Source organism: Xenopus laevis, chromosome 8L (assembly GCF_017654675.1).
Source record: "Xenopus laevis strain J_2021 chromosome 8L, Xenopus_laevis_v10.1, whole genome shotgun sequence".
Classification (NCBI taxonomy): Eukaryota; Metazoa; Chordata; class Amphibia; order Anura; family Pipidae; genus Xenopus; species Xenopus laevis.
This window is the reverse complement of record NC_054385.1, coordinates 134,377,306-134,400,215: the sequence shown is the minus strand read 5'-3', so window position 1 is coordinate 134,400,215 and position 22,910 is coordinate 134,377,306. Positions and strand designations below refer to the sequence as shown.

The following is a 22,910-nucleotide window of genomic DNA, read 5'->3' as shown; positions in this document are numbered from 1 at the left end:
TAGAGTGTCAGTAACATGCCCGGGGCAGTAAATGCAGGTTAATAATGAGCTCAGGGAAGTCTCAGTCGTGTGAAGGTGAAAGTCATAATGTCACATGATACTGTGGGTCACACTGGGTGCCAATACTATAGCACATTCCTACTGGCACCCTGTCACCCATATAGTAAGTGCATGTTGATCAGAGGGTGAAGGGACAGGGCTGAAGAGCTAACACTCCTGGGCTGATCTGTCTCCCCCAATAAATGAGTGGGTGCAGGTAATTGGAGGAGTCACATGATGATGAGGGAAAGGTTCAGGTGAAACAGTAAAAAACAGATAAATTCAGTATTTCAGAAATTCAAGGGCAACTTTCCTAAATTAATAGTTTAATGAATCTAAATGAACCAGAGAAATGACCCCCCCCCGGACCACATGACCTGAGCTCAGTGGGTGCAGTGCCCCCCCAATAATACCCAAAGCTTGTTCTGCTACTGACCCCCCCAGTTGTATTTCTATTACTTGCAGCATTGCGCCCTCTAGTGGCCATTACTTACACTCACACGTCCCACACTTTATTCCCTGTATCAATATGGAATTATCTGGTATTGCGTTGCTATGAGCGGTTTCCATAGTAATGCTCTTGTGCCCCTCCTGGTACAATACACAGGATACATGTAATTGGCTTCTATGAGGAGGGGAGCACAGTAGCCGCATTGTTGTGTATAAGAGCCACTTGGCTGGTGGCTAAGGAATGTGCGGCTCCTGTTAGTCACAACTCACTGTTCTCTCCACTCCCTAGAACCAGGGTTTTTATGGGGGTTCATTACTGTGTTTATTAGTGTGATTTTATAATAGGGGTTCAGTGTAGGGTGGGGGTAGTTCTGGGTACATGGTGGGGCGCGTGCCCACAAGTTGCCAATGGGCTGGTCAGATTTAGTCCCGGGGGGGGCTAATGGTCCCACAGAGCCAGTGTGTGTCCTGAATCTGCCTCAGTCTGAGAGCCATGAGATTCAGAGGAACCCACAGAGCTTACAATCTAATTGGTGTGTAATAATACAAGACTGAATAACAAGTGGAGCTTTCCAGCTGCTACTGGTTCTATAACAAGAAGCAGCAGAAGCCTCAGCTCCTATTGGTTATTCTGGGGCCCCCTAGTCTACCGTCAGTATGTTACAGCCAATAGGAGGCGGGGGGTGGTTTCAGGTGCATCTCCATTGGTTAAAATAAGCCCCTTGTACTTTCTGCCTAATGCTTTGGTGGGGTAAGAGCTTCACAGGATCTAGTAACCCATAGCAACCAATCACACGCTTGCTTCTAAACATGTGACAAGTAACTGCTGTTGAATTGGTTGCTACGGGTTACTAGACTTGGCTCTGATGCACTTTCACTGGCACAAGCACACGGCCTGAGTATGTGGGGGAGACTGTTTCCTGGGCACAGTCCCTTCCTCCCAGAGTAGTAGGTACAGTGAGCGGCTGTTGGGAGCAGGTCTGAGACAGAGAATGAGCAGAGAGACGTTGTGCAAGTGCTGGAAATTTATTTCTCTTGGTGTCACTTCCTTTCAGCCTGTACTTTTGCTTCACTCTATAGACCAGTCTTTGTACATTCATGGGTTTCTCCCCCCAGCTTCGCTATATTAACCCCCCCCCTACACCCGCAGTTACCTGTGGCACCAACCAGTGATTACAGGTGAGATAAGTGGGGGCGGGTGGAGCGGCCAATAAAAAAGGGGGAAATGTGCCCCAAGAGGTGAATAAATAAATGAAATATAAAGCGGATAATGGGGGGTCCTGTTACCCCTCGGGCAGCCAGAGCCGGACATGCAGTGCAACTACTACTAGACACCTGCGTGGGGGGGCATGCGTGTCACAGTTCAGCGCCTCCCGGGGGCAGGACACAAGGGGGCGCCACACACTGAGCCCAATACAAAAAGGAAGACTTGTTTGTACAAAAAAACTTCCCCTAAAAAAAGTGCATAAAATGATTGTGAGCGTTAGTGATGGGGGCACAGTGGCACTGCTCTGGGCACTAACACAACACAAAGGGTGGGCATGTGGGGGGACAGAGGGGGCAGGAGGAATAGGGGGGGCACGGGGGTCTCTGGGAGAGAAGTCAGGGATGGGGGTACTGAGTGGGCATGAGGCAGTTATTGGGGGCACAGAGGAGGTGGCAGATCTATCAGAGGAGGGGTAGAGATATAAGGGGCACAGGGTGGGTAATGGGGGCACAGCAAGCAGTGGGTCCAGCCCAGACAAATGGTGGCACAGAGGGAGGGGTGAGACTGGCACAGATGATAGAGTTTCACATTGGCAGAGGGCAACTGCCCCACCTCAGTCCTCTCTGCCCATTGGCTCACAGTCTGGCATTAGCCACGCCCACTACGTCCCCTTGCTCAGCTCCGAGTCTTGCCTTTCGGCTCGGTCTTCTCATCGTGATTGTGCACAACGTGGCAGCAAAGTGTGCCCCCCACAGGCCGGGGCAAGTAAATGAGTCTTTACCCCAGCGAGGTCAAGGGTCACTCTGCTTTAGTGAACCCGCCAATTGTCACTTTGCGTTCGTGTTTGATTGACACCAGCTCCTGCAGCTGAAGAGCACCTCCCCCAATAAAGCAGAAGGCGGGGCACACAGGGCCGGAGCAGTCTACGCTGCTTTCCCATAGGCTACGGTGAGACACAGCATCATAGAAGCCAACGCGGCCCTTTTCGTAGTCTAAACAGACTCCAAGTCGTGGGGGCAGTGGGATGGTGCAACCGGTGGGATCCCTAGAGTTGGGTGGGGAGCCATGAGGCTGAAGGATCTTCCCCATTCCGATTGTCAGGAAGGCGAAAGCAGGAGACAAGTCAAGGGTGGCATCTTCTGCCCCGGAATCATGCCCACTGTCAGGATCGTACCTACTGGGGAGCGACCAAGAGGATTCGATTACAGAGAGTGACTTTCTTACTGGCTCAACTTTACTCTAAACTTGCCCACTGCCCCATCCTGAATCATAACTACCACCTCCTGACCTTCTCTATTGACTTGGAGCTTCTCTAAACTTCCCTCCTGGCTGGTTATGGCTCAGAACTGCCCCATGATCTACACACTGTCCCACCCCTATTCCCTGACTTTTTTTATGACCCCCCTCAGCCCCAAACTTGCCCCTGCCTTGTACTTTCCTACCCCGTCCTTTCCCTAGCAGCCTGTAATGTCCCTCACTTGAGGAACACCTGCTCAAAAGCCAAGATAGATGGACATTTGCCACTCACCTGGGGCTGGCCACATCTTGGGGCATCTGGAATAGCTCCTGCAGTTTACTCTCCTGCCCCACGCCAACCTTGAGTACATAAGAGCTGGGGTCCACAGAACACTCCCAGTAGTATTGTCCTTGTGTGATGGCCACATCTCCCAGAACCAGCTCCATGGACACGTGGCAACTGGTCATCAGTCTCTCGGCAGCAAAGAGCATGGGAACTCCGGGCACACTGCGCACTGCCCGCTTGTCTTTACTTACCACCAGCCGGTCACGAGGGAAGCCACAGCTACTGTCCAAGAAGAAGTTCAACACTGGAGAACAGCAGGAGAGAGAGAACATGGGAGATGAGGAAAGCCTGAGCCAAAGTGGGGTACCTAAATAAAACCTCAATCCCTTTGCATTACTCAAGTCTAAATCAAAACAGTCTACTCTCCACCAGTACTAATCCAGGTACAGAGCTCTCTGAACTTCCTACTCCTGGGCAGCTCTTTCCCATGGTCCAAAAGGAACCTCCCCCAGGAACCAAGCCCCACCTCCTGCCTGACTGTGGGAAAGAGAGCAGCCCAGAAGTAGGAAGTACAATATCCATTATTCCAGGTAAGTATTGGATGAAACTGGAGTAACTTGACTTAGGAGTAGTTTCCTAATGATGCAAATGAGCCAAGTTTTGCCCCAGTAGTACAGAGCACAATTGCCCTTACCCTGGGCAGGGGGTGTGTGCAGGTAGATGTCCTCACTGTATTCCCCATATCCAGCCTTGTTGTAGCCCTTCACTCTCAGCACATAGACACTATCTGTGTCGGGACCCTCTAACACAGTACTGAGCGCCCAGATCTCTTCTTGCCGTTGCCACAGTTTGAGGCCCTTGTGCTTGGGATCTGTCTTACGGAATTCCACGGTGTAGTGCCAGGCCGGTGCCGAGTCCTGGGGCAGACGCCAGCTTAGGAATATGTGGTCATATGCGTAGGTGCGCTGTGTGTCTATGACAGGGGCATCTGGTGCTGGGGGGAGACAAGAACAGGGGGATACGTTAATGATGAGAAATATGAGTCTCTTCTTGCCAAGCGGGTAGAAAAGGGGCACAAGGAGCATTTCATGCCAAGAGAAAGGAGAAAAAGAGAGATCTTGTTAATACAGATCGCAGGTGAGACAGCAAGCAGGAACACGCAGGCTGCAATCAGTCCCAAGAGCCTGGAAAGGTAAGTAGATAGGGAGAAGGGTGGGCACAGGAAGGTGGGAGAGAAATGAAAGGAAAGGTAGGGCTGAGTGATGCCAATGCCAGGGGTACCAGGGCTCATGGACACTGCAGGAGAAAGACAAGCTGGGCATGGAGAAAGCATGGCACATATAGGGGACGAGTACCATAGGAAGTACATGGAGGACCATGGAGAAGATAAGGAGGACCATGGGCCTTGGAGAGGATAAGGAGGACTATGGGCCTTGGAGGGGATAGGGAGGACCATGATTCATAGCGAGAATAAAGAGTACCATGGACCTTGGAGAGGATAAGGAGGACTATGGGCATTAGAGAGGATAAGGAGGACCATGGTTCATGGAGAGAATAAAGAGTACCATGGACCTTGGAGAGGATAAGGAGGACTATGGGCATTAGAGAGGATAAGGAGGACCATGGCTCATGGAGAGAATAAAGAGTACCATGGTTCATGGAGAGGATAAGGAGGACCCTGCCCCTTGGAGAGGATAAGGAGGACTATGGGCCTTGGAAGGGATAGAGATGACCATGGGTCCTATTAGCATAAGGCCATAGAGAGGATAAGGAGGGCAAAGGTCCATGATAGGGGTAAGGGTGTAACATTGGCCATGAAGAGAACAAGGAGTATTTAGGGACGTGCATAGGATAAGGAGTACCATCAATCATAAAACTGATAGGAAGTACAAAGGGCCTTGGATAGAACAAGGAATAGGGAGTAACATAGGCCATAGAGAGGATAAGGAGTATTATGTGCCATGGAGGGAGTACAGTTGGAGAGAGTGTAAGGAGTACCATGGGTAAGGAGTACTAATTGGGAGGTACAATGGGACTGAGTTAAAAGTTTGAAGGTCAAAGAGTAAAAATGGTGGAAAGAGGAAGGTGCTGGGGCAACACTGTTGCGGGTGTTGCCCTTTCAGTAGCACTTGAGGCTCCTAGAAGATCAGTTGTGGGGCTACTGAAGGTTGGGGGTCAGTTGAGAGACTTCTGTTTTTGGAGAAGGGCTTTAGTAACTTGCCTCTGCCATCCACTGGCTTCTGGGTCGGACTGAGAATCCTACAAACAGAGAGAGTGACAAGCAGGTCTGAGATGAGTGAAATGTGGGATGAGACAAGGTTTGGAGAGGTAAGGAGCACCTCCTACACCTATGAGTACCAACTATATAATGTTATTACTCTACCTGCCCCAAATGCACAGACCCAACTGTCCTGTGTATTCCCAAATGTGAGGAACGATCTTCCCCAATGACTCCACATCACGGCAGCTTTTGATATACCACACGTAACAGGTGCACCATCAGTTCTACCCACTGACACCCATGAATCAGCCCCACCCCCCAGTTGCACCTTCTGCCCCACCCACACCCTAGGGTTACCTCTCACAAAGTGCAGATCCGTCAGCAACTTCATCTCACGACTAACGTCCAGTTTAAATGGGGGCAGCGGGGCACAATCGGCGGCTCTGAAACTCTGTACTCCTTCTATTGCTCGCTGCATGCTGGGGGGCAGAGACTCCTGTTAGTATCCCCATGTACAGTTACTCATGTGTATCTTTATAGCACCAACATATACCACAGCAATGTACAACAGAAGGCATCTGCTACTTGGAACTGCAGCTCAGGGTTTACCAATCACATACTATATCTTTCTAGTATTTCAACCCAGCAGTCGTTTACTATTCCCATACTACATCCCTCTAGTAGTTCAATCCAGCAGTCAGTTACTATTCCCATACTACATCCCTCTAGTACTTCAATCCAGGAGTCACTTACTATTCCCATACTACATCCCTCTATTAGTTCTGCACAGCAGTCACTTACTATTCCCATACTACAGCCCTCTAGTAGTTCAATCCAGGAGTCACTTATTATTCCCATACTACATCCCTCTAGTAGTTCAATCCAACAGTCACTTACTATTCCCATACTACAGCCCTCTAGTAGTTCAATCCAACAGTCAGTTACTATTGCCATACTACATCCCTCTAGTAGTTCAATCCAGCAGTCAGTTACTATTCCCATACTACATCCCTCTAGTAGTTCAATCCAGGGGTCACTTACTATTCCCATACTACATCCCTCTAGTAGTTCAATCCAGGAGTCACTTACTATTCCCATACTACATCCTCTAGTAGTTCAATCCAGGAGTCACTTACTATTCCATACTACATCCCTCTAGTAGTTCAATCCAGGAGTCACTTACTATTCCCATACTACATCCCTCTAGTAGTTCAATCCAGGAGTCACTTACTATTCCCATACTACATCCCTCTAGTAGTTCAATCCAGGAGTCACTTACTATTCCCATACTACATCCCTCTAGTAGTTCAATCCAGGAGTCACTTACTATTCCCATACTACATCCCTCTAGTAGTTCAATCCAGGAGTCACTTACTATTCCCATACTACATCCCTCTAGTAGTTCAATCCAGGAGTCACTTACTATTCCCATACTACATCCCTCTAGTAGTTCAATCCAGGAGTCACTTACTATTCCCATACTACATCCCTCTAGTAGTTCAATCCAGGAGTCACTTACTATTCCCATACTACATCCCTCTAGTAGTTCAATCCAGGAGTCACTTACTATTCCCATACTACATCCCTCTAGTAGTTCAATCCAGGAGTCACTTACTATTCCCATACTACATCCCTCTAGTAGTTCAATCCAGGAGTCACTTACTATTCCCATACTACATCCCTCTAGTAGTTCAATCCAGGAGTCACTTACTATTCCCATACTACATCCCTCTAGTAGTTCAATCCAGGAGTCACTTACTATTCCCATACTACATCCCTCTAGTAGTTCAATCCAGGAGTCACTTACTATTCCCATACTACATCCCTCTAGTAGTTCAATCCAGGAGTCACTTACTATTCCCATACTACATCCCTCTAGTAGTTCAATCCAGGAGTCACTTACTATTCCCATACTACATCCCTCTAGTAGTTCAATCCAGGAGTCACTTACTATTCCCATACTACATCCCTCTAGTAGTTCAATCCAGGAGTCACTTACTATTCCCATACTACATCCCTCTAGTAGTTCAATCCAGGAGTCACTTACTATTCCCATACTACATCCCTCTAGTAGTTCAATCCAGGAGTCACTTACTATTCCCATACTACATCCCTCTAGTAGTTCAATCCAGGAGTCACTTACTATTCCCATACTACATCCCTCTAGTAGTTCAATCCAGGAGTCACTTACTATTCCCATACTACATCCCTCTAGTAGTTCAATCCAGGAGTCACTTACTATTCCCATACTACATCCCTCTAGTAGTTCAATGCAGCAGTCCTTTACTATTCCCATAATACATCCCTCTAGTAGTCCCTTAGTATTCCCATACTACATTAGTACATAAAAGGAGCCTGTGCTCACCGTTCATGGATCTGTTTGGCCGCCAGCACAAAGCAAGGCTGGTCGGTCTCCTTCATCACCTCCTGGGTGTAAGAGACGAGGCCGGAACTCTCGAGCAGAGCCTGACGCTCCCACACCTGCCCCTCCAGCACATCGTGCCGCTCCTTCTGCCGCTCTACAATGGTCCGAGTTAGCGCCGCCTGCTTCTCCTCCAGCGCAGAGCGAAGGGCCCCGATCAGTTGCAGCACCTCCTCCTGCGCCCGCGCTCCACTCACCTGCAGGAAGAAGACAGGACTCAGGCACAGGGTGATTGGGTGCTGGGGTGCTATAGTATCAGCTATTGGGGGGTCTCACCTCAGTCTGTCTCATGCTCTCCTCCAGGTCACTGATCTGCCCCTGCACAATGTGCTGACTCCCCAGTATGTACGAGAGGCTTTTGTTCAGCTTGTCCTGCCGGCGAGACAAATGTGGGGGGTCACAAAGAGAAGGAACTAGTTGCACCCACTGACACCCTTTCATTATTGTCTCTATACCAACTGCCCACCCACTGGCACCTTATCACCCACCTGTTAGTATCCCCTACTATTATCCTCCCAGCAGCACCTTCACCCCTTTCCTGTTGTGCCTCTGCTATTCGCTCCCACCCATTAGGGCTGTGCCTTTCCATCCACCAATCAGTGATTTCCACTTAGTCCCCTCCCAGTTAGACCCCACCCCCGCTGCAGTTTTCCCGCTGGATATGGAATTACCCGCAGTGCCTGATACGCGCTGACGATGGGGGTCATTTTGTGCCCATTGTGGTTCCGGCGAACTCGGCAGATTTGGCAAACTAACCGCTGGCAGGTCTTACAGTAAAGCAGCACCTCCTCCTTGTGATCCGGACACATCAGGCCCTGAGGGGAGGAAGGGGGAAATATCAGCACCCTAAAATATCCCCAAATCAATTATCCCCCACCCTGGATGCAGAGCTCTGATTCTCTGTACTTCCTGCTCCTGGGCTGTTCTCTTTCCCATGGTCAGACAGGAACCTCCCCCTGGGTAAGTGAATCTCCCCCAGTACTTACCCAGGTACAGAGCTCTGATTCTCTGTACTTCCTGCTCCTGGGCTGCTCTCTTTCCCATGGTCAGACAGGAACCTCCCCCTGGGTAAGTGAATCCAATCTCCCCCAGTACTTACCCAGGTACAGAGCTCTGATTCTCTGTACTTCCTGCTCCTGGGCTGCTCTCTTTCCCTTGGTCAGACAGGAACCTCCCCCTGGGTAAGTGAATCCAATCTCCCCCAGTACTTACCCAGGTACAGAGCTCTGATTCTCTGTACTTCCTGCTCCTGGGCTGTTCTCTTTCCCATGGTCAGACAGGAACCTCCCCCTGGGTAAGTGAATCCAATCTCCCCCAGTACTTACCCAGGTACAGAGCTCTGATTCTCTGTACTTCCTGCTCCTGGGCTGTTCTCTTTCCCATGGTCAGACAGGAACCTCCCCTGGGTAAGTGAATCCAATCTCCCCCAGTACTTACCCAGGTACAGAGCTCTGATTCTCTGTACTTCCTGCTCCTGGGCTGTTCTCTTTCCCATGGTCAGACAGGAACCTCCCCCTGGGTAAGTGAATCCAATCTCCCCCAGTACTTACCCAGGTACAGAGCTCTGATTCTCAGTACTTCCTGCTCCTGGGCTGTTCTCTTTCCCATGGTCAGACAGGAACCTCCCCCTGGGTAAGTGAATCCAATCTCCCCCAGTACTTACCCAGGTACAGAGCTCTGATTCTCTGTACTTCCTGCTCCTGGGCTGTTCTCTTTCCCATGGTCAGACAGGACTTCCCCCTGGGTAAGTGAATCTCCCCCAGTACTTACCCAGGTACAGAGCTCTGATTCTCTGTACTTCCTGCTCCTGGGCTGTTCTCTTTCCCATGGTCAGACAGGAACCTCCCCCTGGGTAAGTGAATCCAATCTCCCCCAGTACTTACCCAGGTACAGAGCTCTGATTCTCTGTACTTCCTGCTCCTGGGCTGTTCTCTTTCCCATGGTCAGACAGGAACCTCCCCCTGGGTAAGTGAATCTCCCCCAGTACTTACCCAGGTACAGAGCTCTGATTCTCTGTACTTCCTGCTCCTGGGCTGTTCTCTTTCCCATGGTCTGCTCTCTAGTGGGCAAAGGTTTATAAACATACTAACTGCCCAGGGGAAGGTTTTTAGAGGGGATTCAGTTACTACTCTGAAAGCTGATTGGCTGCTTATGCCCTGCCCTGATGAACTCAAAAACCATTGGATTGAGGACATTCATTCCTCTTTTAAATGCAAAGCAGAAGGAATTCTGGGAAGTATTTCCTGCTGCTGACAGGATCCAATCAGCATCCGGCCCTGGCCTTATTAATACCCAGTGGGCGGGTCTCAGTTTCAGGGGAATTTCATGGAAAGGGAAATGTTAGGGGTCTTGTGTTTGACTGACAGACAGAGAGAGGAATGTGATTGGCCGGAGCAGGTGCTGCACTTACCTTGGGCTTGAAGGTGAGGGTGGGTGGGGTGGGCTCGTGCTGAGCTTTCTGGGTGCCCCAGGGGTGATAGAGTTTGAAGCATTCGTTACAGAAAGTGGCCCGACACTCGGTGCAGCCCTTGGTGGCCTCCAGCTGGGGGGGCTTGCAGAACTGGCACATGATGGCCGAGCTGATGTTGACGGTCTGTCGGTAGCGCTCCACCACCCGCTCCAGCGTCAGGTTCCGGAACAGGTTCCCCAGACCCCTCTCCCCGAGATCCACATCACACTGGCACGGGGGGCACGGGAAGAGCACGGTCGGGGGGTGGCTAGCGCCCCTCTTTCTGCCAGGGTACGTGCCAAAGCCTGGGGAGAGAGAAGGGCAAATACTGATGCATGCTGGGAACTCAAACCAATTGCATATTATGGGCACAGATGTGGGCACCGTGATTTAGCCCTGGGCACAAGGAGCCGTGAGTTTGTAGCCACATGGCAGTAAAATCAGGGAATGCCCTCGCCTGACACTTTGTACTGACACTGGGGCACAACCTATAGTCACTGCCCAATATAATGTGCCGGGGGCACCACTCTTCTGCACAGCCAGTTATATCAGTATACGGGAACTGTACCACAGAGCTTGCACTCACTGCTGGTAACTCTCTCTATCACTCTGCATATACACATGCTGCAGTGCAAAACTAGCAAGTGGGGGGCTGGGGGGACCCCTATGATGAAGACCTAAACAATATCTCCTGCAAGCACTGCCCACTGAGCTTTATCCTTTTACAGTTTCCTCGTGAGGCAAATTCGGGCGACTTTGGAAAACGAAGCATGCCATCCCGCCAGCAATTTACTAGTCAGTCAGCGGGAATGCAGTTTGGGGAGATTAGTCGCCCGAAGAAGAAGCGATTTGTCGCTGGGCAACTAATGTCCCGGAATAGCAGCGGGTGTCTCTGCCCTTACCCTCTCTGTTTAGTATTTAGTGTAGCCAGTCCCCATCCCGGGGTATCTGACCCCACTGTGGGGCAAACAAATCCAGGACCCCCTGTGATACGATACATTTGTTTGTGACCTGTCTGGGTTCTACACGCAGACTAAACTGGGCACACTCAGCAAGTGGCACCTCATTGGTCCAGCAGTATTAGCTGTGATTGGCCCTATCATGATTCAGGGCTCAATTGCAGCCCACCTGGGATGCCATGTGATTGGTCCATTCTGGAAGCTGCGTTTGTGATTGGCAGAAAGAATCAAACCCTGTTCTGCATTTACGACACGGGCTGTTCCCTTTCTGGCTTACAAAGGTGGCTACCAAATTGTTTTTATATACATGGAACATCCCAGAGACTGCCGGGCTGTAACCAGTTCCAGTGCCCAGTAGTAGCAGTGCCCAACCCTGGCATCACTCACAGGCCGGCTGGCTACCAACTAGACTCTCAGGACTCAGGACTCTCTGTGATGTTGAAGTTGCCATGTGACAATAAAAAGCCTCATTCCCTAAAGGAGTTGTCCTTCCCTATGCCCACATCCTCGCATGGCATGGTGCCGGGGGTGCTGCTACTGACAGTGTGTTGCTACATGGGGGAGCACCTCCTTGCCCAGAGACAGGAGTGGGGGTAACGGCACACCTCCCAACATTTTGGAAATAAAAAGAAGTACAAAAAAGTTGGAGCACGTAGTATGGTGAAATCTTTTTGACCACGCCCATTTTGTGGCCACGCCCCCTAATTACCATGTTCATTTTAAAAAATTTGGCAGGCAATAAAAGTTTGTACATATTTCTGTGGTTTTTTTTTCAGTTATTACAGTTTTGCTGAAGGTGAATTGCCCTTTAAGCTGTGAGTCTGACTTCTCCCAAGGGACCTGTTATCTTATATTGTTACAATTACTTATTTGCTTATCTCAAAATTGTTACAAAAGTATCTTATTTGCAGCTGTGGCTATTCTGGGCTCTCTGCCAAAAGCCAATTAAGTTAGAAACTTTGTTTCTTTTTCTGGCTGTGCAGAGAAAAGAGGGACTTTCCAGTACAAACGAGGGACTGCGGGTTGAGCTGTCAAAAGAGGGACTTCCTTCTAAAAACGGGACAGTTGGGAGCAGCTAGTGAACTCCAACCTTGAGAGTCGCACTGCTACAGCGACACCATTGGACGAGACCAAAGTAGACTCCTCCCTCCACCATTTAGGAAAGAGAAGGCACCAGTGAGGATTGAGGCTGAAGCCTTCCCCTTTAGAGGACACGGTCTGTCCCCTCCCAAATAACATCGTCACTATTAAGTACCAACCCCAAAACTGCACTTGACATAATGGAGGATTCAATGAAATAACGGGTGCGTCGTAGGCCTGCCTGAAAAATCTGTAGAATTTCATAGAAAACTGCCTCCGAAATAATCCCTCAACAAGCGAGTTCTCCTGTGGTCCTTTACACAGAAACCCCTCTGAAGATCTGACCTGACTTTTGCCCCTATAGAACTATTGCCCCAAGTTGAAGAGTCAGAAGACTTTCCCTCCAAACTCTTCAGCGCCCTACGGTGCCTGTTCCTGACCTGTGTCCTTTGCTGAGGCTCTAATTGACACCAGCCAAAAATCCTCCCTCTGCTCCTCATTCCTCCCCAGTCCTCAACACTGATGCCAAAATATTGGTCCTAGCAGCGCGGCTCCAGGGGTTGGTTCCTGACCTTGTACAGCCTGACCAATCAGGTTTCATGCCCAGGAGATCCATTGATATTAATGTAATTCACAACAAGCTCCAGAGTGGTGGCCTCTCTACAGTCAGCTCAAGCCTTCGACCTGTGGGACATCTCAGTTGGCTTTGGCCAACATTCCTGTCCAAGTGACCGGGATCACCCCCTTCATTCTCTATGGACAGGGCTCCCCAATATCACTGATACCTTTTGCTCTTGTGGATTAGGAATTCAGTTTGGATCAGAGGTCTCACAAGGGAACATAAAGTGTCTCTAGATGCAGATGATCTACTGATGGACCTCATTGACCCCATGGAGTCTTTAACTGCTTTACTGCAACTGCTGCGCAACTTTTTCCACTTCTCCGATTTCACTGGGAGGAGTCAATACTCTTCTGAACCTCTGTCCCCCCCTCACACATACCTTTGAAGTGGGCCGACCAATTAAAATATTTTGGCAGGCGTAACTGTAGCCCCCAATAAATACACTGCACTCAATGGTGACCCGCTACTCCCCACCCTCACTGCTCAACTGTCAGTGGTCCAAACTGCCGCTCTCCTTCTGGGGTCCAATAAACATAATAAAACTGATCTACCTCCCCAGATTCCTATATATATTTATATTTCATTTCTATTCCGAAAACAACTCAATCAAACCCTCCCACCCTTCATACGAAATAATCGCCCCCCCCCTAGAGTGGCCTGGACTAAACTGTGTGCCCCCCATAGCCCACCCCACTTCCACTATTGAGCCTCACAGATTGGCTACTTACACTTTATCCACGACCCAAATACTCCAAGCCAAGGTATTCCTGATCCCCTTCCCATAGTGACCCCCCAAACACAGCTCCACTCCCAACGACCCTCACCAACCCACACAAAGCTCTCACATGTCTCTCCCATTGCTCAAGCACCCCCCCAACGACCACTTTGGGGTAACATGGACTTACTGCAACTCCTACACTTTCTCTACTGGCCCCACCATAGTATTAGATATTTGGGGGACCTCATGCAACACTCAGTATTTGCCCCATATCCAAGAGGAACAGCATCTGCCCTTCTACAAATTCTCACAGTGAAGAGACACCCACCTTGTTTGAGGAGACGCTCCTGTTTGGGCACCACCCTCCTTCCCATACGGGGGCTCCGTGTCACAGGAGAGGAGGCGGGGGAGTTGGGCTCTGAGTTGGGGTCACAGATGTACCCCCTCTGCAGCAGGATCTCACTGGCACACACCTGGCACACATTGTGCTTGCAGGGCAGGATGAGTGGGTGTTTGTACATCTCCTTACACACTGGGCACAAGAGCTCACGCTCCATGTTCTTCATACTAGTCTATGGGAAGAGGGGAGAGAAATAAGTAGAGCATGTCAACTTCCCCTTTATCCCCCACCTACATTCCAGTCTTCCACCTCAACCTCCCCATGTACCCCCAACCTTCCTTCCTCATGTGCCCCCAATCTGACTTTAATATTCCCCTTCCCCAAAGCTCTATCACAGTCCCTTAAATCCTTAATCCCACCCCCAAACAACCAGGATGATGTCACTGCCAAAATGCTGGGTGTGGTTATACCACACACACTGGCACCCACCTTTCCATCACCCCAATATCTCTTCCAGGTCACTCACACTGGCACCCACCTCTCCCTCACCCCAATATCTCTTCCAGGTCACTCACACTGGTACCCACCTCTCCCTCACCCCAATATCTCTTCCAGGTCACTCACAATGGCACCCACCTCTCCCTCACCCCAATATCTCTTCCAGGTCACTCACACTAGTACCCATGTCTCCCTCACCCCAAAATCTCTTCCAGGTCACTCACACAGGTACCCACCTCTCCCTCACTCCAATATCTCTTCCAGGTCACTCACAATGGCACCCACCTCTCCCTCACCCCAATATCTCTTCCAGGTCACTCACACTAGTACCCATGTCTCCCTCACCCCAAAATCTCTTCCAGGTCACTCACACAGGTACCCACCTCTCCCTCACCCCAAAATCTCTTCCAGGTCACTCACACTGGCACCCACCTCTCCCTCACCTCAATATCTCTTCCAGGTCACTCACACTGGCACCCACCTCTCCCTCACCCCAATATCTCTTCCAGGTCACTCACACTAGCACCCATGTCTCCCTCACCCCAAAATCTCTTCCAGGTCACTCACACAGGTACCCACCTCTCCCTCACCCCAATATCTCTTCCAGGTCACTCACACTGGTACCCACCTCTCCCTCACCCCGATATCTCTTCCAGGTCATTCACACTGGTACCCACCTCTCCCTCACCCCAATATCTCTTCCAGGTCACTCACACTGGCACCCACCTCTTCCTCACCCCAAAATCTCTTCCAGGTCACTCACACAGGTACCCACCTCTCCCTCACTCCAATATCTCTTCCAGGTCACTCACACTGGCACCCACCTCTCCCTCACCTCAATATCTCTTCCAGGTCACTCACACTGGCACCCACCTCTCCCTCACCCCAATATCTCTTCCAGGTCACTCACACTAGCACCCATGTCTCCCTCACCCCAAAATCTCTTCCAGGTCACTCACACAGGTACCCACCTCTCCCTCACCCCAATATCTCTTCCAGGTCACTCACACTGGCACCCACCTCTCTCTCATCCCAATATCTCTTCCAGGTCACTCACACTGGCACCCACCTCTCTCTCATCCCAATATCTCTTCCAGGTCACTCACACTGGCACCTACCTCTCCCTCACCCCAATATCAATTCCAGGTCACTCACACTGGTACCCACCTCTCCCTCACCCCAATATCTCTTCCAGGTCACTCACACTGGCACCCACCTCTCCCCTCATCCCAATATCTCTTCCAGGTCACTCACACTGGTACCCACCTCTCCCTCACCCCAATATCTCTTCCAGGTCACTCACACTGGCACCCAACTCTCCCTCACCCCAATATCTCTTCCAGGTCACTCACACTAGCACCCACCTCTCCCTCACCCCAATATCTCTTCCAGGTCACTCACACTAGCACCCATGTCTCCCTCATCCCAATTCCCCTGCCAGGTCACTCACACTGGCACCCACCTCTTCCTCACCTCAATATCGATTCCAGGTCACTCACACTGGCACCCACCTCTTCCTCACCCCAATATCTCTGCCAGGTCACTTACACTGGCACCCACCTCTCCCTCACCCCAATATCTCTTCCAGGTCACTCACACTGGTACCCACCTCTCCCTCACCCCAATATCTCTTCCAGGTCCCTCACAATGGCACCCACCTCTTCCTCACCCCAATATCGATTCCAGGTCACTCACACTGGCACCGACCTCTTCCTCACCCCAATATCTCTGCCAGGTCACTTACACTGGCACCCACCACTCCCTCACCCCAATATCGATTCCAGGTCACTCACAATGGCACCCACCTCTCCCTCACCCCAATATCTCTTCCAGGTCACTCACAATGGCACCCACCTCTTCCTCACCCCAATATCGATTCCAGGTCACTCACACTGCCACCCACCTCTTCCTCACCCCAATATCGATTCCAGGTCACTCACACTAGCACCCACCTCTCCCTCACCCCAATATCTCTTCCAGGTCATTCACACTGGCACCCACCTCTCCCTCACCCCAATATCTCTTCCAGGTCACTCACAATGGCACCCACCTCTCCCTCACCCCAATATCTCTTCCAGGTCACTCACACTAGCACCCATGTCTCCCTCACCCCAATATCTCTTCCAGGTCACTCACACTGGTACCCACCTCTCCCTCACCCCAATATCGATTCTAGGTCACTCACACTGGTTCCCACCTCTCCCTCACCCCAATATCTCTTCCAGGTCACTCACACTGGCACCCACCTCTCCCTCACCCCCAATATCTCTTCCAGGTCACTCACACTGGCACCCACCTCTCCCTCATCCCAATATCTCTTCCAGGTCATTCACACTGGTACCCACCTCTCCCTCACCCCAATATCTCTTCCAGGTCACTCACACTGGCACCCACCTCTCCCTCACCCCAATATCTCTTCCAGGTCACTCACACTAGCACCCACCTCTCCCTCACCCCAATATCTCTTCCAGGTCACTCACACTAGCACCCATGTCTCCCTCATCCCAATTCCCCTGCCAGGTCACTCACAATGGCACCCACTTCTCCCTCACCCCAATATCTCTTCCAGGTCATTCACACTGGTACCCACCTCTCCCTCACCCCAATATCTCTTCCAGGTCACTCACACTAGCACCCACCTCTCCCTCACCCCAATATCTCTTCCAGGTCACTCACACTAGCACCCATGTCTCCCTCATCCCAATTCCCCTGCCAGGTCACTCACAATGGCACCCACTTCTCCCTCACCCCAATATCTCTTCCAGGTCATTCACACTGGTACCCACCTCTTCCTCACCCCAATATCTCTTCCAGGTCATTCACACTGGTACCCACCTCTTCCTCGCCCCAATATCTCTTCCAGGTCACTCACACTGGCACCCACCTCTTCCTCACCCCAATATCGATTCCAGGTCACTCACACTGGCACCCACTTCTTCCTCACTCCAATATCTCTGCCAGGTCACTTACACTGGCACCCACCACTCCCTCACCCCAATATCGATTCCAGGTCACTCACAATGGCACCCACCTCTCCCTCACCCCAATATCTCTTCCAGGTCACTCACACTGGTACCCACCTCTCCCTCACCCCAATATCGATTCCAGGTCACTCACAATGGCACCCACCTCTTCCTCACCCCAATATCGATTCCAGGTCACTCACAATGGCACCCACCTCTCCCTCACCCCAATATCTCTTCCAGGTCACTCACAATGGCACCCACCTCTTCCTCACCCCAATATCGATTCCAGGTCACTCACACTGGCACCCACCTCTTCCTCGCCCCAATATCTCTTCCAGGTCATAAACACTGGTACCCACCTCTTCCTCACCCCAATATCTCTGCCAGGTCACTTACACTGGCACCCACCTCTTCCTCGCCCCAATATCTCTTCCAGGTCACTCACACTGGCACCCACCTCTTCCTCACCCCAATATCTCTGCCAGGTCACTTACACTGGCACCCACCTCTCCCTCACCCCAATATCTCTTCCAGGTCACTCACACTGGTACCCACCTCTTCCTTACCCCAATATCTCTGCCAGGTCACTTACACTGGCACCCACCTCTCCCTCACCCCAATATCTCTTCCAGGTCATTCACACTGGTACCCACCTCTCCCTCACCCCAATATCTCTTCCAGGTCACTCACACTGGCACCCACCTCTTCCTCACCCCAATATCTCTGCCAGGTCACTTACACTGGCACCCACCTCTCCCTCGCCCCAATATCTCTTCCAGGTCACTTACACTGGCACCCACCTCTCCCTCGCCCCAATATCTCTTCCAGGTCACTTACACTGGCACCCACCTCTCCCTCGCCCCAATATCTCTTCCAGGTCACTCACACTGGCACCCACCTCTCCCTCGCCCCAATATCTCTTCCAGGTCACTCACACTGGCACCCACCACTCCCTCATCCCAATATCTCTGCCAGGTCACTTACACTGGCACCCACCTCTCCCTCGCCCCAATATCTCTGCCAGGTCACTTACACTGGCACCCACCACTCCCTCATCCCAATATTGATTCCAGGTCACTCACAATGGCACCCACCTCTCCCTCACCCCAATATCTCTTCCAGGTCACTCACACAGGTACCCACCTCTCCCTCGCCCCAATATCTCTTCCAGGTCACTCACACTGGCACCCACCTCTCCCTCACCCCAATATCTCTTCCAGGTCACTTACACTGGCACCCACCTCTCCCTCACCCCAATATCTCTTCCAGGTCACTCACACTGGCACCCACCTCTCCCTCACCCCAATATCTCTTCCAGGTCACTCACACTGGCACCCACCTCTTCCTCACCCCAATATCTCTGCCAGGTCACTTACACTGGCACCCACCTCTCCCTCGCCCCAATATCTCTTCCAGGTCACTTACACTGGCACCCACCTCTCCCTCGCCCCAATATCTCTTCCAGGTCACTTACACTGGCACCCACCTCTCCCTCGCCCCAATATCTCTTCCAGGTCACTCACACTGGCACCCACCTCTCCCTCGCCCCAATATCTCTTCCAGGTCACTCACACTGGCACCCACCACTCCCTCATCCCAATATTGATTCCAGGTCACTCACAATGGCACCCACCTCTCCCTCACCCCAATATCTCTTCCAGGTCACTCACACTAGCACCCATGTCTCCCTCACCCCAATATCTCTTCCAGGTCACTTACACTGGCACCCACCTCTCCCTCACCCCAATATCTCTTCCAGGTCACTCATACTGGCACCCACCTCTCCCTCACCCCAATACCCTGCCAGGTCCAATCGAGTACAGCAGGTGGGTATTATCAGCAGGTGCCAGTGCCGAGTGCAGTGTAAATATGAAGCTGATGAGCGATTGTGATATCAGCACATTTAGTGCATTGTCTCCTTATCACCCCCTAAGTGTGACCCACCTGCTTTGTACTGGAATAAGGTCTCTGTGCCCCCTGAGCACCCTGTGCCCCTCTCCCCGCACTCACCTTGCTGCCTTTCCTGGCTGCCATATTGTTCCTGGGTGAGGGGCAGGGGGTGCGTGGGGGAGGGGCTTGGGCTGCAGATCGCTGCCTATTAATACAGGGAGGAGAGTTTGTCCTGGAAAATGTAGGATGCGGTTGCCATGGTAACCCCAGGGATGTGCTGCAGGTTGAGAGACAGCTGGGAGTCTGTGATGCACAAACAGCAGGGAGAGACCCCAGTAGCCCAAGTGCCCCTCACCCTCCAGATATTGTACTGGAATCCCACCTGTCTGCCCCTGATAACCCTGCAGCCCCCCATAAAGCAACTGCCCATTCCTACACTGCCCCCCTACTATTGGTATAATCAGCCCCTCTGTGTCACATGCTGCCCTTATGTACTCGATACTCCCTGCAACTCCCAGCAGCCCCCTCGCCTGCACACAGCAGTGATATGTCACACAAGCCATTCATTTCATACAGACCCCCATTTATTCCCACCCCTCCCCCATACACAGCCATAGAGACCCCTATAATAACCACAGACAGACAAACCCAGGACCTTACACTAATCCCCCCCCCAGCAGTCAGACAGATGTCCCATACAGGTGACAAACCCCTCACAGACAGACAGACGGGGGTCTCACTTACACTGATCCTGACCAGGGCGTCCATCATAGAGGTAAATGCCTGCAGCTCGTCTCTATCTGCCATCTCTCTAACTGCCACTCGCTCCCCTCCGTCTGACACTCACTGATGCTGATTCCTGGTGCGGAGACTCTTCTGTCTGTGGGGGGGGATACACTGAGCATGCTCAGTAGCCTCTATATAACCTGGGGGAAGGGATTAGTATATACACACAGTCAGGATACAGGGGCAGAATAGAGAAGGGGGGGAGCTGTATACAGGTATGGAAATAGAGAGAGAGGGGGGACAGTATTCAGATATGGAACGAGAGAGAGTGGGGACAGTATACAGATATGGAAATAGAGAGGGGGGGGGACAGTATACAGATATGGAAAGAGAGAGAGGGGGGACAGTATACAGATATGGAAATAGAGAGGGGGGGACAGTATACAGATATGGAAAGAGAGAGAGGGGGGACAGTATACAGATATGGAAATAGAGAGGGAGAGGACAGTATTCAGATATGGAACGAGAGAGAGTGGGGACAGTAAACAGATATGGAAATAGAGAGGGGGGGACAGTATACAGATATGAAAAGAGAGAGAGGGGGGACAGTATACAGATATGGAAATAGAGAGGGAGGGGACAGTATACAGATATGGAAAGAGAGATGGGGGCAGTATACAGATATAGAAAGAGAGAGAGAGAGAGAGAGAGAGAGAGAGAGAGAGAGAGAGAGAGAGAGAGAGAGAGAGAGAGAGAGGACAGTATACAGATATGGAAAGAGAGAGGGGGAACAGTATACAGATAAAGAAAGAGAGAGTGGGGACAGTTATGGAAAGAGAGAGGGGGAACAGTATACAGATATGGAAAGAGAGAGAGGGGGGACAGTATACAGATATGGAAAGAGAGAGGGGGAACAGTATACAGATAAAGAAAGAGAGAGTGGGGGACAGTTATGGAAAGAGAGAGGGGGAACAGTATACAGATATGGAAAGAGAGAGAGGGGGACAGTATACAGATATGGAAAGAGAGAGGGGGGGCAGTATACAGATAAAGAAAGAGAAAGGGGGGGACAGTATACAGATATGGAAAGAGAGAGGGGGGGGCAGTATACAGATAAAGAAATAGAGAGAGGGGGGACAGTATACAGATATGGAAAGAGAGCGGGGGGACAGTATACAGATATGGAAAGAGAGAGAGGGGGGACAGTATACAGATAAAGAAAGAGAGAGAGGGGGACAGTATACAGATATGGAAAGAGAGAGGGGGGACAGTATACAGATAAAGAAAGAGAGAGGGGGAACAGTATACAGATAAATAAAAAGAGAGAGGGGGACAGTATACAGATATGGAAAGAGAGAGGGGGGACAGTACACAGATAAAGAAAGAGAGAGGGGGGGCAGTATACAAATAAAGAAAGAGAGAGGGGGGACAGTATACAGATAAAGAAAGAGAGGGGGAACAGTATACAGATATGGAAAGAGAGAGAGGGGGAAAGTATACAGATAAAGAAAGAGAGAGGGGGGACAGTATACAGATAAAAAAAGAGAGAGGGGGGACAGTATACAGATATGGAAAGAGAGAGGGGGACAGTATACAGATATGGAAAGAGAGAGAGGGGGGACAGTATACAGATAAAGAAAGAGAGAGGGGGGACAGTATACAGATAAGGAAAGAGAGAGGGGGGACATTATACAGATATGGAAAGAGAGAGGGGGACAGTATACAGATAAAGAAAGAGAGAGAGGGGGACAGTATACAGATATGGAAAGAGAGAGGGGGGACAGTATACAGCTAAAGAAAGAGAGAGAGGGGGGACAGTATACAGATATGGAAAGAGATAGGGGGGACAGTATACAGATAAAGAAAGAGAGAGGGGGACAGTATACAGATAAAGAAAGAGAGAGAGGGGGGACAGTATACAGATAAAGAAAGAGAGAGGGGGGACAGTATACAGATATGGAAAGAGATAGGGGGGACAGTATACAGATAAAGAAAGAGAGAGGGGGGACAGTATACAGATATGGAAAGAGAGAGGGGGACAGTATACAGATAAAGAAAGAGAGAGAGGGGGGACAGTATACAGATAAAGAAAGAGAGAGAGGGGGGACAGTATACAGATATGGAAAGAGAGAGAGGGGGACAGTATACAGATAAAGAAAGAGAGAGGGGGGACAGTATACAGATATGGAAAGAGAGAGTGGGGACAGTATACAGATATGGAAAGAGAGAGGGGGGACAGTATACAGATAAAGAAAGAGAGAGAGGGGGGGACAGTATACAGATATGGAAATAGAGAGGGGGGACAGTATACAGACAGGGGGATTAAAGGGACAGTATATAACAGAGAATGTCAGGGTGTCAGTGGGTGAGTTGCTAATTCCCCTGTATTAAGCAGAATTCAGTAGGTGATAGTTTGTTATAGTGAACTTTCTGTGCTAATATAAATGCAGCTGTAATGCTAGAGCTGCCCCTCAGTCCTGTATAAGCACGGTGTGTATGTAATTAGCAGTGGATACATGGCGGCACATAAATCAGTTCAGTCTGCAGCACGGATCTAACTGAGCTGCTAATGACACACACACTGTGCTTTCCTTATGGCTTTACTAGCAGAGGGGTGAGGGGCAGCCACAGCCGCCCACGTGACTACTGCTGCTCTTCACACTGGTCACGTGATGAGAGGTCTCACAGACAAACAGGAGGGATTAGCGCTACAATTCCTGTGTGAGGCCGGAGTTATGGATGAGGCAGAGAGATACGTGTATACAAGGGCCACAAATATTCTATAATTCACAGGCACGTGG

The 22,910-nt window shown here is 50.7% G+C and overlaps 1 protein-coding gene across 2 annotated transcripts; it reads right to left on the bottom strand.

Moving 5' to 3' along the window:
* Positions 1-1,499: 1,499 nt before the first annotated feature.
* LOC108699478 (tripartite motif-containing protein 46) lies at positions 1,500-20,452 on the bottom strand. 2 transcript variants are annotated; one of them, XM_041573852.1, is made up of 10 exons: positions 20,128-20,452; positions 14,018-14,261; positions 10,272-10,615; positions 8,533-8,676; positions 8,138-8,233; positions 7,805-8,058; positions 5,797-5,918; positions 3,913-4,212; positions 3,225-3,522; positions 1,500-2,870 (listed from the first exon to the last, which is right to left on the bottom strand). In XM_041573852.1, the coding sequence occupies exons 1-10, from the start codon at positions 20,188-20,190 to the stop codon at positions 2,495-2,497; spliced, it is 2,241 nt and encodes a 746-aa protein (XP_041429786.1). In that variant the 5' UTR covers positions 20,191-20,452; the 3' UTR covers positions 1,500-2,494. The 2 variants fall into 2 exon arrangements, with proteins under 2 accessions (XP_041429786.1, XP_018087065.1); XM_018231576.2 differs by having other exon boundaries at positions 1,500-2,873; positions 20,128-20,441.
* Between the last annotated feature and the right edge of the window lie 2,458 nt (positions 20,453-22,910).